General features: G+C 39.5%; 1 protein-coding gene across 1 annotated transcript in view; it reads right to left on the bottom strand.

Annotated features, from left to right (window-relative positions):
- Nucleotides 1-18,010, bottom strand: part of npas1 (neuronal PAS domain protein 1) — a 54,010-nt gene that overhangs the window by 19,836 nt on the left and 16,164 nt on the right. The window contains exon 3 of the mRNA XM_060898136.1: nucleotides 4,513-4,580. Within this exon, the coding sequence (XP_060754119.1) occupies nucleotides 4,513-4,580 (68 nt within the window). The remainder of the gene's footprint in view (nucleotides 1-4,512; nucleotides 4,581-18,010) is intronic.

Below are 18,010 nucleotides of genomic sequence, written 5' to 3'. Positions count from 1 at the left end.
CATCTATGTTTTTTTTTAGGTTCTTTAAACTACAGGTTATTTGCTTCAGTTTTAGACTTAAATATCAGTGAAGGCGTGGGTGATGTGTGAGAGAAATATACGTCTATATTACATGGGTGTGTGAGAGAACAGTCTGTTGTTATATTGTGATAAGTCAACTTGAATGAGTAACACGATTAATTACAGTACATCAGAAAAAAAGATTGAGCAGTACATCAAACAATTTGAGATTTTTTTTTATAGTGCAGTGTGCTTTTAAATAAAAATACACCAAGTAGAAATGAAAACAAATTGCATAAAACTTTTTGACAGCAGTGGTGTGTTATAATTTTTACTTATCTCATAATTTTGAATTCGTATCTCAAGTCTTGATTTATCTCAACATTTTGAGACTTATTTTGACTTATTATCTCAATTCCTTTTTTTTTTTTGGATTTTCCAAAATGTTCTCATTAGTTTTTAGTCATGGGCAATTCCCACCCACAAGACAGATCTCCCTTATCACATGACAATTACCAACCAGGGAGGGCAAAGCTACCATGTGCTTCCTCCGAGGCATATGACACCAGCTATCTGCATCTTTTTGAACTGCTGCTCACAGGATGTCAGTGACGGCGTAACACACTTGGAAGAAAGCGCTATCCGTCCACCTCCACATCTGTGATTGGTTAGTAGAGTAGAGTGGGGGAAAAAGCCCCCCTTAAGGAAAATTCAGTTTTTCTCCAAGTTGAAATGAACCATGTGTTTAGTTTTAATCATAGTTTTGACAACAGTGACATGAACAATAATGCCACCTAAAGTTTGCCTAAAGTTAATACTTAATTTTTTTTTTTTTTTAACAAAAACAAACATTGTGCCAAGGGGGCCTTATATATATATATATATATATATATATATATATATATATATATATATATATATATATACACACTACCATTCAAAAGTTTGGGGTCACTTTGAAATGTCCTTATTTTTGAAAGAAAAGCACTGTTCTTTTCAATGAAGATCACTTTAAACTAATCAGAAATCCACTCTATACATTGCTAATGTGGTAAATGACTATTCTAGCTGCAAATGTCTGGTTTTTGGTGCAATATCTCCATAGGTGTATAGAGGCCCATTTCCAGCAACTCTCACTCCAGTGTTCTAATGGTACAATGTGTTTGCTCATTGCCTCAGAAGGCTAATGGATGATTAGAAAACCCTTGTACAATCATGTTAGCACAGCTGAAAACAGTTGAGCTCTTTAGAGAAGCTATAAAACTGACCTTCCTTTGAGCAGATTGAGTTTCTGGAGCATCACATTTGTGGGGTCGATTAAATGCTCAAAATGGCCAGAAAAATGTCTTGACTATATTTTCTATTCATTTTACAACTTATGGTGGGAAATAAAAGTGTGACTTTTCATGGAAAACACAAAATTGTCTGGGTGACCCCAAACTTTTGAACGGTAGTGTGTATACATGTTATTTCACCTCCCTCACTGCCATCACCAGGAACTACCTGCAGGCCAGGACAATGATAACATTTTAACATAGCCTATGGAAATCCAAAGTTTACACATTATCATCACGCACAGAAATTGCAAAACTGCAAAACTAGTTTTAAAACCGCTAAGTTCCAACTGTTAAACATAGCGAGAGGCTGGGCTACGTGTGTGTGTGTAAAGTGTAAACCAGTGCATCCTGACTTTCTAACTATGCCTGTGTGTTGCGTGAGCGGCAGTCAGTCAACAACTCTTCGCAAAGTTTCCTTATGAAACAATATGCTCGCTGAAATTATGGCAGGGAACGCCAGATTAAACATTAAAACTGCCTTCTGAGCACTGTATCTACAGGCTGCCACCGAAAGAAGGAGGCTACCAGAAAGGCATCTCTACTCCGTACGATTTTACTTTCACTACGACGTTACTTTGAACAGACTATCAAAAAATTGCAAGGTGGTATGATAAAGTAAGGCACAGTTTACTTACAGTCTTTTTTTTTTTAAATGATGCAATCGTTTTCTGCCTTTTGGCACCCTTCATCATGCCGTGTTGGGGTCCTGAACTAGGAGGAGCTGTCCCCGATATGCCTGTCAAACTTGTGGGTAACCATAGCAACCAAGCTGTGCAGTCTGCGCAGTTGCAACTGTATGTACTGCTGTGCACCTCAATAAACCGAATGGGAATTAGTCTTTTGATTTTTCCGTGAGGTTTGCCTTATGCAAAGAAAGACAGCATAGACGTTTTTTCCTCCCTATAAGCGGGGGGGACCGAACGAGGTGAATTTAAATCTGGGTGGGACGAATCCCCCCCGTCCCCCCCTCTATCTGCGCCCGTGCCGTGGGGTAAAAGGCCCCCTGAGGTGGGGCAATAGGCCCCCTCACTCAAAAAAAGCTGTTTGGATAGCAAAAGTGTTTACTTAAGCCTATAATGTGAAAGAAACAAGAAAATATCCCTGAATTAATGAATAGATGCATTATTTTATTATATTTCAAATTTTAATTTCAAATTTTTTTTAATTTAAATTATTTTTAATATTAAGTTCAAATTACTTGCTTTACTCAACCAGGTAAGCGAGATGTTATTAAAAACTATATATCTGCTATTCAGAAATGTATGAAATACAGTAATTATGATAAAAGGAAATGATGCCCCCTGGGGGCCATTTACCCCGCCATTAAGGGGGCGTTTTACCCCACAGACTACACTTTTACAAAAAAGGGTCTTACTTTCAAAATGTGATTCAACTTTTTATACCTAATGTATTTTTTTAACATACTGACTTGTCTACTCATACCACATACACAGCTGTGATATCTGACGAAATAGCAGCTATCTAAATACAGTTTTACTGATATCTGAAAATTATATCACTTACCATGAAATTTGATTTCTCTCCGCTGCGTTGCTGATATGCGATCCACAGTGGATATTTGTATATCCCCGTTGTCAAGCCAGTCCATAGCAACAATAGAAATGTAACTTTGCGTCATCTGGTGGTTATTTTGGGTAAAACAGGCCGGGGGCGTATTACCCCACGGGGGCTTTTTCCCCCACTCTACTCTACTGATGTAACTAACATGGCAGAGACAAAATGCCACTTCTCCCTCTCTGAGATTACAGCCCAAGTTTGCTCTCTTGGGTTCCGGGCCATGGATGGCTGTGGCATCATCAGAATATGAACTCTTGACTTATCTCAAAATTTTTAAATAGTCTATCAAAATTCTGACTTATTATCAAAGGAATTTACTTTATCTCAATATATTGTCTCATTATTTCAAAATACTGACTTAGTATAATACTAGTTATTCTATCCACATTCACTGGATATGAGCAATGGCACGCTCTGATTGGCTACTCTACTACTAGGATATCAGCTCATATACTGTGAGAAGAGAAAAACAAAATGGCGGAGTGTGTTACTGAACCAACCGAGGGCAAAATAAAAACTCTACTTGAAAACAAAACCCCCAAAAATATATTAAAAAAGCAACAAAATATGGAACAAAATCATTTGATGGTAAGAACGTATCTTTTTTATTTTTCAAAATAAAAGTTTGTTTACATTCAAAGCAGAAATGGTTTTGTTGGACATTTTGTATTAAGTTTTAATTTATCAAATTTGCTAAAAATAAAATAAAAATGCTCAATTTCTCAAAATCCAGTGAATGTGGATAGAATAAAACAGTTATTTCACTCAAACTCATCATACATGGCTTATAACCAACTCGGCGCTATGCACCTCATCAGCTATTAGCTCATGTACGACTTGATTTAGTGGAATAACTGTTAATTGTATTATAAGAAAACTGTATAGGTGTGTTATTACTCATTCTTTAAATTAATCGTTTAAAAAATATTCTAGCAATTTCTTAGCCAAGTAAATGAATGTGTTCATAGTCATTTGCAGTTTTACAGCATTAGCGTTTCTTTCTTTAAAATGTAAAGTGACAAATTATAAGCCAATACAGCAGCATACTGAACACTTTAAGCCAGGGCTTTACAGTTATTATACATATTAATATTCCATGCTGTCTGAGCAATAATTGTATTTGTGCATAACACTTCGCAGCCTGAGTAAATTCTTGATCTTTAAAGTAAAAATAAAGATTCATGAGTTACTTTTTCTTCCCACACTCTAAAAAATAATGGGGCCAGTACCGGTTCTTCAGGGCGATGCCATAGAAGAACCTTTTTTCAGGGCTTCAAAGAACCGTTCATGCAACAGTTCTTTAAAGAACCATTTAAACCATTTGTTTGAGCAGTGAAGACAGATTTGTGTAAACATAGCCTATGTGCATTGACCAGCAAATGGTAAGAGAATGCCAGGCTCTGAAGAACCATTTCCAATGTGAAGAACCTTTTGCATAATGTAATGGTTCATCACAGAGTTTTGACTCTCCATGGAACCATCCAGAGATTTGAAGAACCACTGAAGCACCTTTATTTTTTAGAGTGCATTGGGATTTAAAAGTGGTAAATAAAACCACATACAAACATCAGTAGACTGAGACATGTTGAGGGTTTACCTGTAACAGATGTGCTCCCAGGTGCTGCTCGAATATATCAGTGGCCAGTGAGTGACTGCTTCTTCGCACTACACAGCAGGACACACACAAGAATCAGTACAAAAACTGGACACAGAAATATTTCCAGATATGTTTGCTTACACATTCACAGCCCTGAATCAGCAGAGTTGCATAACTTTATTCTGGCTACACTGTGGGACTGTATTTATCATCACTAACAGTTTTAAAGACAAAAAATGACAGATGAGCAAAGTAGCCAAATTCTCTACTCAAGTAAAAGTACAATTACTCATCTAAAGCTCTGAAGTACAGTTTCAAATTCACTTAAGATAAAGTAAAGAAGTAGAAACTCTTAACTTTACTGAAAGTCAAAGTACAAGAAAGACTCATAAAGAAAATGAAGTCTGCCTCAAATCACACACTGATTTCAGTTTCGGATGGCAAATTAGAGCATCCTTCCACCAAGGAAGCTAAAACTAACAAACAACAGCTTTACTGATTATCTAATAAATATTAGCTAGCATGGTGAATCTAGGTGAATGCTAACAGCTTGCTGTTGCGTACAAATGGCCTTGATAAATACAAAGTGTACACAATAACAGATAGAGGAATGTTCAACTCCTTGAAGCTGTCTGAAGCTATAAAGTCACTATGCCTACAAATCTACGGTACGTTTATAGAATTATGTAACGTTTAAAAAGATTTACAGTGAGAGATTGATCTTTTGAAATGTCAAAAGACAAAGTCAAAAGCAGGAGAAAGAAAAACTCAAGTGCTGCATAGATATTTAGAAACTCTAGAGAAACCCATTTCCATGAAATAGAAAAGAAAAAAAATTGCATCACTTTTTACTTATATCAGAATTTTCACTCATCATCTCAATTCTTGATTTATTATCATATGATTGACTTGTCTCAAACCCAACCACTGGGAATTCACAAGCCAGTGCATTCTTCGTGCCGGTCCCAAGCCTGAATAAAGGGGAGGGTTGCATCAGGAAGAGCATCTGGTGTAAAACCTATGCCAAATCAAATATACGGATCATAAATCGATTTCCCTACTGAATTGGGTGAGACCCGGGTTATCATCGGCTGCCACAGGTACTGCTGGCCAGTAGGTTTGCTCATTGGGGATCGATTAGGGATAAAATTAGCTCATGTTTAAAGTCATTAAAATTCTGTAAAGCTGCTTTGCAACAATGTCTATTGCTAAAAGCGCTATAAAAAATAAACTTGACTCGACTCGACTTGACTTGACTAGGGTGCTGGTGATAACTTTACTACTATTGGGTGAAGGAGAAAGAAAGATGGAAGGCGAGCCTGGAGGCAGTGAGAGGAGTAAGGGTAGGAGTGAGAAGGTGAGGGTTGGAACTTTCAATGTTTGCTCTATGACTGTTAAAGAGAGAGAACTGGCTGATATAATGAAGAGGAGGAAAGTGTGTGCAAGAGGCCAGGTGGAAGTGGAGTAAAGCCAGGAGCATTGAATGTGTGCTCAAACTGTCCTACCATGGTGTGGATGGGAGGTGAAATAGGGTAGGGATTATCCTGAAGCAAGAGTGTTTTGGAGGTGAAGAGAGCATCGGATGGAGTGATGAGTATGAACCTGCAGATCAGAGGTGTGATGATGTCAGCGTATATGCAACACAAGTTAGGTGTGAGACGGAAGAGAAAGAAGATTTCTGGAGTGAGTTGGATGAGGTGGTGGAGAGTGTACCCAAGGAAGAGAGAACGGTGATTGAAGCAAAATTCAATGGGCATGTTGGTGAAGGGAACAGAGATGATGAACATGTGATGGATAGGTATAGTGTCAAGGAGAGGAATGTAGAAGGACAGATAGTAGTGGGTTTTGCAAAAAAGGATGGAAATGGCTACGGTTCTGAGTGTTGGTCACTCACGTCAACTTCTGAAAGATCCTTGGATGGCTGCTACACCAGAATGCTACGCAAGGCGCTAAACATCAGCTGGCAGGACCACATCACCAACAAAGAACTCTACGGCAACCTCCCAAAAATATCCGACAAGGTGGCATGGCGATGACTCGGTCTCGTCGGGCATTGCTTCCGACACAGCGACATCACCGCCTCCAAACTCATACTGTGGGAACCATCACATGGTCACAGAGGCAGAGGCCGTCCCGCGGCCACCTTCGTGGACACACTAAGGAGGGATGTTGGTGCCACCAGCACGACCGAGCTTAAAACCTGCCTGGCGGATCGACACGATTGGAGCGTCCGGCGTGCGGCTCGGCTGTGGCCGCCGTGAGTGAGTGAGTGATGGAAATGGCTGTGGTTAATACACATTTCATGAGGAGAGAGAAACATATGGTGACAGATGCACATGGAAGGTGCACACAGGTGGATGACTGAAGATCAAGAAGTGGAAGAGAGTGAAGGCAGAACCAAGGATCAAATGGTGATAAGTGAAGAAGGAAGACTGCCGGGTGGAGTTCAAGGAGAGTTAAGACAGTCACTGGGTGGTAGTGAAGAGTTGCTGGATGGCTGGGCAACTACTGGAGAAGTGCTGAGAGACTTGGCAGTGGAATGAGGAAGTACAAGAAAGTATACAGAGAAACAGATTGGTGTGAGAATGCAAGAGGATGGAATTGATGTAACTAACTGAATAGGATTTATTGAATAGTGTGTAGAAAACATATATTCTTTATTTACATAGACGTATTATCATATGTCAATATTCAGAGATAATAAGTCAAAATCCTGAGATAAGTATAAAAAAAAGACATCCTGCTGCTGCCAGAAATAAATTATGTTATAATTTTTTTCTTTCCTTCAAACTTTGTTCTCAAGCTTTGCTGATGAGGACCCATTTTGGTGTAAAATATTCATAAACATTCATGAATTGCAGAAGAGATTGATTTGATGGACGTAAAAAAAATCTATTCAAATATAAATAATATTCATAAATCATAAATCAAATATGTATAATAGTATTTATTTAAAAGAGCCAGTAGAGCTTGATAGAGAACAGACACAGCTCTGCTGCAGTGGAAGTCACATTACTTGCTCATATAAGGGAAGTATGTGTAAATCCACACATCATGTAGAGTATGAAAAGTTAGTGGCAAAAAAAATCTCTATAAACACTTCTTATATCATCTTAACAGCTTTCTATCAAGCTTTCAATCATGAACATACTCATACCTAAAGCAGAACCAAATGTTCTGGCCCCCAACATGCTTAAAGGAGATATGCAGAGCCATGGCCTCACTTTCGTTTATAAATGCCTTGAGACCTCAAGAATGGCACAGGAATAGTTTTAAGCGTTAACAATAAATCTAATATAGTAATTTTTACGATGAAAATTATTCATATAGGTAGCGGTCTGAGTGAATGACCTTGACGTCCGTAACGTCACAGCAGGAAGTCTATCGGTCTCATCGCCATTTCTGCTATACTAAAACACAGAGCTGACTGCAACTCCGATCCTCCATTTTGAACTAATTTATCGCCATGCCACGTAGATGTGTTGCTGCACCCACCAGCAACACAACAGAAGGTGGATTTACGTTGCATTCGTGGCCCAAGAATGTTCAAACTGCAAAGATTTGGATCCGTTTTGCTAGAAGTTCACGGACACATTGGGCAACTATGAAGTGGTCTCTCCTCTGCTCTGCACATTTTACTGAAGACTTGTATGAGACCTCCGATTTGTTGAGGAGCGTTGGCTATAAGCCTGTATTGAAAGAGGGTGCAGTACCAACAATTAAAGAAAAAGAAAACTACAAGAAAAGGAAAGTATTTATTTTATTTATTAATTTTTTAAAAAGCAAAGTTCAGTTGCACCAGTCCTCCCAGAGTGAGCTGAGGGTTGTTCCTAAAACCTGGGATGGAATAGGGCGTGACATATCGCTTGGGCAGTGACCTCCCTGCAGTTGCTGCTAAAACCGGTGATGTCCCATTTCGTCCCGGGTTTTAGTAATTGCCTGAGCCCAGCAGTAATGGCGGAGTATTCAGTATGGACAAAATAGAGAATTAATGGACCAGACATCTTATTTCTAAACTGGATATTGCTGCCATCTCGCCCTTACGTGGAAGAAGTGAATGAACGGAGAACTGAACGAAGAACTGAAAGTCAGATTGTTTCAAAACAATCGGCCACAAGATCGGCCTTCAAGAAGCGAGAACACAGACAGGTAAGCTCCGACTCTCATTTGGATAAAAAAACAACAAAAACAACACGTTGTTTACCTGCATTTAGATTAATACATGTAACTTGTATGGTGTGTTTAAGATTCATCTCATCTCATTATCTCTAGCCGCTTTATCCTGTTCTACAGGGTCGCAGGCAAGCTGGAGCCTATCCCAGCTGACTACGGGTGAAAGGCGGGGTACACCCTGGACAAGTCGCCAGGTCATCACAGGGCTGACACATAGACACAGACAACCATTCACACTCACATTCACACCTACGGTCAATTTAGAGTCACCAGTTAACCTAACCTGCATGTCTTTGGACTGTGGGGGAAACCGGAGCACCCAGAGGAAACCCACGCGGACACGGGGAGAACATGCAAACTCCGCACAGAAAGGCCCTCGCCGGCCATGGGGCTTGAACCCGGACCTTCTTGCTGTGAGGCGACAGAGCTAACCACTACACCACCGTGCCGCCGTGTTTAAGATTAAATAAGATTATTTAATTTGCTTCAGAATGTGATTACCTCAGTTCATCTGATTATTTAATTAGCCTTTTACGTTTTATCAGTGAAAATGCATGCATGTACATGTATGTTGCATAAGTTATAACGCCTATCCTGTTTTAATGAGAGTCAACCCACAATCAATGAAGTCAAATCAGTCTTAGTTGAGCAAGTCAGTAACGGTATTTCTTACTTTGACCATAAATTTTTATTTATATGACTTTGGTCTATAGCTGTAAAAGGCCTCTGCCTTAAAGTGCATATCACGGGTAAATTCAGGAGCAAGATCAATGTAATTCTCCTATTTTATATTAAACTTTGGTCAGATATCTGTCACATTTTGCATTTTGTGCAATTTTTTTACCTTGCGCAATACCAGAAATATTCAGATGAAATCAAGCCATTTGAGACGAATTGGTCCGCCTCTGAAAAAACTTGGCATTTGAATTTCCCGGCAAACACTGATTTTTGTGACATCATGTGCGGGACGCCTCCCTCTGAATCCTACGTCAGCGCTGGTTTGTTTATGAGAAAACGACCTGGTGGTTTTCTGCAAATTTCTTCAACTTTATCGCGTAATTATTAAAATGGTGAACAGATGCATCATAGGAGGGTGTAGCAACATTACATTCTTCATCCAAAGGTGAAGTAACATTGCGCTCAGGTGACAATTCCATATTTCAATGCAAAATCGCTAGCTGCTAAACTTGGTCTACACAGGCTGTGCACTGAAACTGTGCAAGCTCGCGCAGCCTGCTGGTGCTTCCATAGGTGACGTCAAGAATCTGGCTCCAGACTCCCTTGGGATTTTTCCAGACGCGTTTTGTTATTTTATTTTTTTCTGCTGTAGACAGATGGCCTTGTGCAAAATTACCCTTCTGGATAAGTGTGTAAAGGGACATACTTTCATATATATATATATAAAAAAAAAAAAAATTGGTCCAGGATATGCACTTTAAAACCGGCTCCAGCTGTGACGTCACACACTCAGGGCTGGCTGGCTCAGCGGGGCAGCTCAAATGCCAACTTTGCAGTCGATTTTAACTCTCAAAAAAAAATATTTTTTATTCCCATTTATGCCGTATACAAGAGTCAAGGATGGAGATACTATCCACTCAGAAATGTATTTATAAATAAAGATTCTACGTATCTGATTTAAGGATCTCCTGTCCAACATAGGTTCCCCTTTTCTTACTTTATACCCCATTCACACTCACAACTGTTTATTTATTGCTATTGTGTTGTAATGGGAGCAAACGGTAAAGCTGAAATGTTAATCTTTCCTTTGGTGACATAGTAATATTACCAATAATCTTTTGCCATGCCACAGCTCCAGTGTGAATTGCAACCACTGGATTAACATGTCGTGACTCGTCATGACGTTGCTGGTGGTGATGTAAATGATGATACAGTAATATGATGATTGTAACAGAACTACTGACACCTACATAATCCGAACACCCATACTGCCTCACTGTAAAGCGATCAGCTGCAAATTTCAAACAACAAGGAAAGAAAACAGTGGCAGATATAGCTTTTACATGTCTTATGGGGGCGGCACGGTGGTGTAGTGGTTAGCGCTGTCGCCTCACAGCAAGAAGGTCCTGGGTTCGAGCCCCGGGGCTGGCGAGGGCCTTTCTGTGCGGAGTTTGCATGTTCTCTCCGTGTCCGCGTGGGTTTCCTCCGGGTGCTCCGGTTTCCCCCACAGTCCAAAGACATGCAGGTTAGGTTAACTGGTGACTCTAAATTGACCGTAGGTGTGAATGTGAGTGTGAATGGTTGTCTGTGTCTATGTGTCAGCCCTGTGATGACCTGGCAACTTGTCCAGGGTGTACCCCGCCTTTCGCCCGTAGTCAGCTGGGATAGGCTCCAGCTTGCCTGCGACCCTGTAGAAGGATAAAGCGGCTAGAGATAACGAGATGAGACATGTCTTATGGAGTTTCACGCTCCATAGCATCCTGTTATACACAGTCAGGTGGGAAAACACGACACCTGTTCCTTTACTATTATGGCAGACTGAGTGAGAATGAAAATTTGTTATCTATACCATGATGTTTTTACCTCATACATTAATGGGCTTCGTGTGTGAAAGGGGCTTTAGACTCTCATGAGGAGGAGTGTATTCTTGATCTGCTCACATATACTATCTCCTACACTTCACACAAGGGCTACAAATACAATCGGGCGACAAAACAATAATAATAATTATAATAATATAATGACAAAACCCCTGTCTATATGTCACAGTCTTCTGACGGTCCTCAATTCCCACTTTCTAGATAATAGAACCAGTGTTCTAGATAACAGAGCATCTCCATTGTACGTCATCTACACACAGTGGGATATCTAAGAGAATGTATTTCAGAGTCAGTGTGGTTAACGGAGATGACAAACACACATGCTTATTCATCCTCCTGCTGCAGTGGGGTGTCTGTCATGACACTGCAAACAAATTGGAAAATCAGACAAGTAACATTTACAAGCAGGCATCTCCTTTCATTTATAAAGTGTTAGCGCTGGCTTTGCCTCTGTGTTCACAGCAGGTGGTGTAATGGGACGTGTGTGTGTGTGTGTGTGTGTGTGTACTCCAAAGTGCAGGATGATGGTGTGCTTCTTCAGTGTGACAATATTGCTGTTTCCCTGATACCTCTTGCTACAAGATAGGATGTCTCACGTGCACACGCACACACACACACACACAGATGCACATTCATACTCCTATATCCAGCACAGAAGTGACTGTTGGACAAAGCCATAGTGTCAGAGTGGGATGTTCCCCTCCTCAAAGGAGAACAGGAATATCAATGAGTCTGGTCCTTTCAGAGGCCTCAAAAGGGGGCTTCACACCCAGGCCAGGATAACCTCGATGTGTGTACAGAGGGGTGTGCTATACAGAGCACTACTTGTTCCCATTCTGGCTCTCAGGCACCCTTGATCTAAACACACAGTTTGGGCTGTGGCAATGAGCAATGCTGCCTTAACATAACAAATAAAGAGGTGAGGGAGGATACGTCGTGAAAGCTGACTGATGGATGAGTCTCTGTTTACCAAAAGACAACCAACAACAGAGGCAATGATATGGATGTAAATCAACATGATGATGATGATGATGATGATGATGAAGAGGATTACTATGGCTCAACTTTAAAGGAGCTTTGTCTTGAAATGAACCTTTTTTTTTTTAAGAAAAAAACAAAGCTGAATAAAACTTTCATGAAATATGGGTGGAAATGCAGAAAGGTTTGATGTGGTGTGTGAACTTCATAATGTGCCGCAGCTATGTTAATTTTAACCAAATTATTTTTTAAAGTTATGCCACATACTGTATGCCACACTAAACAAGCGTTTGAAATTTAGTCAACAAACCTGTTATTGCATTTATATAATTATTTATTGCATAAATAATAAGCAAGACTCTATGCAATTTATTTATTTATTTTGCACCTGGTCACGGTAACTTGGGGGAAAAATATAGTTTTGTTTTCTTTCAGTATCAAAAATCCATTCAATATTAAACCATATTTTCAGCAATACAGCAAATCATGGTGTTGCTTAACGTATAACTGTTAGGAGAGGAACATATCAGTTAACATAAATACAGAAATACAGTAGCTATGTCATGCTTTAGAAAATGTTACCAGGAACATTTAACAATATTATCATTAAATATGTAACAGCTTCTCTTTCCTTATGTGCTTCTTTCCTTTCTTCCCTTCCTTCTGTTCCATATGACTTTGTCTTCTTTCTCTCACTCTCTCACCCTTCCTCTCGCCCAGATCCTATTAACCAAGTTAGGAGGTTACTATGGGAACTGCGACACTGGCCTTTTATTTCACTTAAGTTTGCTCAATCTAGTTGGCTGATAGGAATCGCAGGCTGATCTCCTGGCAACTTCTTTACAGGGAGGTGCTCATTATGCCCCAAACCCCCTCCACCCCCTCAACCCACCCCCACTATAGGGACAGAAAGAGACTGATATAGAGAGAAAGAGAAAAAGAGAGAGCGAGACTCTAGTCACAACGTCCTTCTCTGGTGCAATTATGCTTTCATTTAGCCACCCTTTGTGCCCTCCCCTCTTTCTCTCTCTCTCCATTGTAAACTCACTCCTTATGCGGTCGAACATAATTTGAGTGCAATTAACGTCCCTTAAAAGCCTTTGCCACTTTAAACGCTGAGCATTAGGGGAAGACGGGCATCTAAAGAGTGTGTGTGTGTGTGTGTGTGTGTGTTGAGTGAGGAGGAAAGGATGAAAGTCAGAAACAGCTCAGAGAGACCAAGAGGGAAAGTCCATTCAAGGAGCAAAGTGAGATTAAACAATCAAACTCGCGTTCAATACTCTGAACACTGGAAAGTGTATCTCAGGTGGTTATGTAGCGCTTCAAGCCTGTGGGTGAAGAAACGTCACCAGGACGCAAGGTGCTACAGCTGGCTGCGGTAAATGAGTCAGTTTTAATAAAGCACAAACCTTCCATACTGCCATAGGCGTGAAGAAGTAATTCAAGGTGGATTCTCTCAGATTACCTTTATATGTGTGGTGGATTTTCTACTACACTCTATGGCCTAAAGTATGTGGACTCCTAAACAGCACATCCATACAGTGGTGCTTGAAAGTTTGTGAACCCTTTAGAATTTTCAATATTTCTGCATAAATATGACCTAAAACATCATCAGATTTTCACACAAGTCCTAAAAGTAGATAAAGAGAACCCAGTTAAACAAATGAGACAAAAATATTATACTTGGTCATTTATTTATTGAGTAAAATGATCCAATATTACATATCTGTGAGTGGCAAGAGTATGTGAACCTCTAAGATTAGCAGTTAATTTGAAGGTGAAATTAGAGTCGGGTGTTTTCAATCAATGGGATGACAATCAGGTGTGAGTGGGCACCCTGTTTTATTTAAAGAACAGGGATCTATCAAAGTCTGATCTTCCCAACACATGTTTTGTATCATGGCACGAACAAAGGAAATTTCTGAGGACCTCAGAAAAAGCGTTGTTGATGCTGATCAGGCTGGAAAAGGTTATAAAACCATCTCTAAAGAGTTTGGACTCCACCAATCCACAGTCAGACAGATTGTGTACAAATGGAGGAAATTCAAGACCATTATTACCCTCCCCAGGAGTGGTCGACCAACAAAGATCACTCCAAGAGCAAGGCGTGTAATAGTCGGCGAGGTCACAAAGGACCCCAGGGTAACTTCTAAGCAACTGAAGGCCTCTCTCACATTGGCTAATGTTAATGTTCATGAGTCCACCATCAGCAGAACACTGAACAACAACGGTGTGCATGGCAGGGTTGCAAGGAGAAAGCCACTGCTCTCCAAAAAGAACATTGCTGCTCTTCTGCAGTTTGCTAAAGATCACGTGGACAAGCCAGAAGGCTATTGGAAAAATGTTTTGTGGACGGATGAGACCAAAATAGGACTTTTTGGTTTAAATGAGAAGCGTTATGTTTGGAGAAAGGAAAACACTGCATTCCAGCATAAGAACCTTATCCCATCTGTGAAACATGGTGGTGGTAGTATCATGGTTAGGGCCTGTTTTGCCAGGACAGCTTGCCATCATTGATGGAACAATGAATTCTGAATTATACCAGCGAATTCTAAAGGAAAATGTCAGGACATCTGTCCATGAACTGAATCTCAAGAGAAGGTGGGTCATGCAGCAAGACAATGACCCTAAGCACACAGGTCGTTCTACCAAAGAATGGTTAAAGAAGAATAAAGTGAATGTTTTGGAATGACCAAGTCAATGTCCTGACCTTAATCCAATGGAAATGTTGTGGAAGGATCTGAAGCGAGCAGTTCATGTGAGGAAACCCACCAACATCCCAGACTTGAAGCTGTTCTGTACGGAGGAATGGGCTAAAATTCTTCCAAGCCAGTGTGCAGGACTGATCAACAGTTACCGGAAACGTTTAGTTGCAGTTATTGCTGCACAAGGGGGTCACACCAGATACTGAAAGCAAAGGTTCACATACTTTTGCCACTCACAGATATGTAATATTGGATCATTTTACTCAATAAATAAATGACCAAGTATAATATTTTTGTCTCATTTGTTTAACTGGGTTCTCTTTATCTACTTTTAGGACTTGTGTGAAAATCTGATGATGTTTTAGGTCATATTTATGCAGAAATATAGAAAATTCTAAAGGGTTCACAAACTTTCAAGCACCACTGTATATGGGTCTTCCCCAAACTGTTACCACAAATTTGAAAGCACACAATTGTCTAGAATGTCTTTATATGCTATAGCAGTCTAAGGTTTCCCTTCACTGGAATTACTGGAAGACCTGTTCCAATATGACATTACCCTTTTGCACAAAGCGAGGTTTATAAAGACATGATTTGCCGAGGTTGGCATGAAAGAACTCAAGTGGGCTGCATACAGTCCTGACCTCAACACCGCTGAATACCTTTGGGATGAACTGGAACAGCGACTGAACCCCAGGTTCCTCGCCTGCCATCAGTGCCTGACCTCACTAATGCTCTTGTGGCTGAATGAACACAAATCCCCATAGCCATGCACCAAAATCTATATCTATATATAAGTTATAACATTTAAAAGCAGGTTACCCCCAAAAGGGAGAAAACTGCATTTGAAAAGTCTATTTCGCCTGTGACACGGGAGCATCACTGACATTTTGACAGCCATTATTTGATTACAGACTGAACTGATTAAGGTCATGTCAATTTCACTACAGCACATGTTTTTCTGTATTTTGGCTATTTGCTAGAATTGAGTCACAGCAACATTTGATGGGTTTTCTTATAATGTCACACTTTTATCCAAAGCAACATGTGAGAGTGAAAAAGTGAGATGATACAATCCAAGCAGTCATGGGGTAAAGGTCTTGCTAGGTAGCCCAGCAGTGGCTCTCTCACAACCTTTCGATTACGTAGATCCTTAATCTTGGAGCTAAAGTGTGTCTGGGTGAGTGGCAAAATACCTTTAAGATTATAATATAAATTACTACATTGGTAAAATTAGGGCTGCACTGAGCTTATACTGAGTATCAGAACTTTTATGGATTTGACACATTTTCCAATCTGCATATGATATTTACTGATATGAAATGGATCTTCAACATTAACATAGGATATAAACTGTGTTACAGCTTGTCATCTTTGTCATAAATCAGGAACAGAAGCTCATATAGGAAGTCGACTCACTCACTAAGAGGGTGTCAGTATCAGATCAGTACTGGCTATCAGCAGATATTCAAAGCTCTGTTATTACGTCTGCCAACTTTTTTGGAGGAGGTTATGTTTTCGCCTCCATTTGTTTGTTTGTTTGTTTGTTTCCAATGTAATTCAAAAAGTAGCGAACGGATTTTGATGAAGTTTTGAGGAAAGGTGGGCCATGGGCCAAAGAACTATTGTTTAAATGTTGATGCAAATCCGGATATGTATGTGGATCCAGGATTTTTTTTTGTCTGTTCCCAACGTAACTCAAAAAGTAATGAATGGATTTTGATGACATTTTGAGGCAATGTTGGCCATGGGCCAAGGAACAATTAAGCAGATTTTGATGCAAATCAAAATATGTAGCTTGGTGGAAGTATGCACACTACTGAGTACCCTTCTATTTGGTATTTTTTTTTTTTACGTTGGTATATTCTTTTGGAAATATAAAAACTTAGGATTAGTTAAGATTAATAGAAGGCTGTTGGTTTCACTACATGTTAGATTAATTTGATGGAGGGCACATTAAAGCATTTTTGTGTACTTTTTTGGGCACAAGTATGTGCGAATATAAGTGCATGCAAACTAAATGTGTGGCATAAAAGGTTTAAAGTGCTTCATGAATGTTCACTGGAAGGCCATTCTCAATAACCAAAGTTTATTTGTCTTTTGCCTAAACCATTAAAACTTTAATCAGACTTTACTAGCGTTCACTCTTATTACAAATTAATAAAACTTTTCATAAAACACTTCACACAGTGCTTAAACTCTAAGCACAAATTTTCTGGCAATGGTTTTTGGGAATAAAAAGGATACAACTGAAAATCAGTAACAGACCTTTGACCTGCTCAAGAGAAATATTAATGAGGGGTTTTTTTTCTGTTAGTGTTTTTTTTTCCATTTCCAATTTTTCTTTCACTGTGACAGAATAAGAAAATAGTCCAAATGTAATTTCGTATATACAACGAACTGTAGAAGAAAAAAAAAGACAGCCCATTGTATCCTTTCTGATTTCAAGGCAATATGATGGGTTTATGTAAAACGTCATACAAATTATGTTATTACTGCTAATCCTGGCCCTAAGCCCAAGCATACATTTATAATATTTCATGCACGTGTGAAAATTACTCCAAAGTTGCAAGGGTCAGAACAAGCTGTCTTTCCTTACAACTCCATTTGTTTGAAATCAACTTCATATTTGTATACATACTGCATGTGATCTGGTTGAAGAAGTTAATGTTATTCATAGTTTCCTTTGTGAAGAAAAGCCACAGGTTACCAGCCAGCAGAAGGCTACTATCAGATATCAATAGACAAATGACAAAGTTGTTAACTGCTATATAATGGAGAAACAGTAGAGAGACTAAACTAAAGATTGAGGCAGATTTAAAGGAGGATGAGGAAAGGTTGGAGGCACATCCTCCAACCATGTGATCAGCCGTGACTTGAAAATGACAAGCAGATTATTTTTGATGCTTTTTTACTACCACATTTTCAAAGCATTGCATGTGATGCACACAAATACTCTGACTGAACAGAAATGAAAGTAAAGACCCTGTTGAGAAATGAGTTTCACTCTTTCCACTCTAAATGGACCATTTTTTTCTTTTATCTGTTTATATTATTTTGGTTCATTTATACCAAAGTGTGGTG

The sequence above is a fragment of the Neoarius graeffei genome, chromosome 17 (assembly GCF_027579695.1).
Source record: "Neoarius graeffei isolate fNeoGra1 chromosome 17, fNeoGra1.pri, whole genome shotgun sequence".
Lineage (NCBI taxonomy): Eukaryota > Metazoa > Chordata > Actinopteri > Siluriformes > Ariidae > Neoarius > Neoarius graeffei.
Note: the sequence above shows the minus strand (reverse complement) of the source record. Positions and strands in the feature narration are given on the sequence as shown.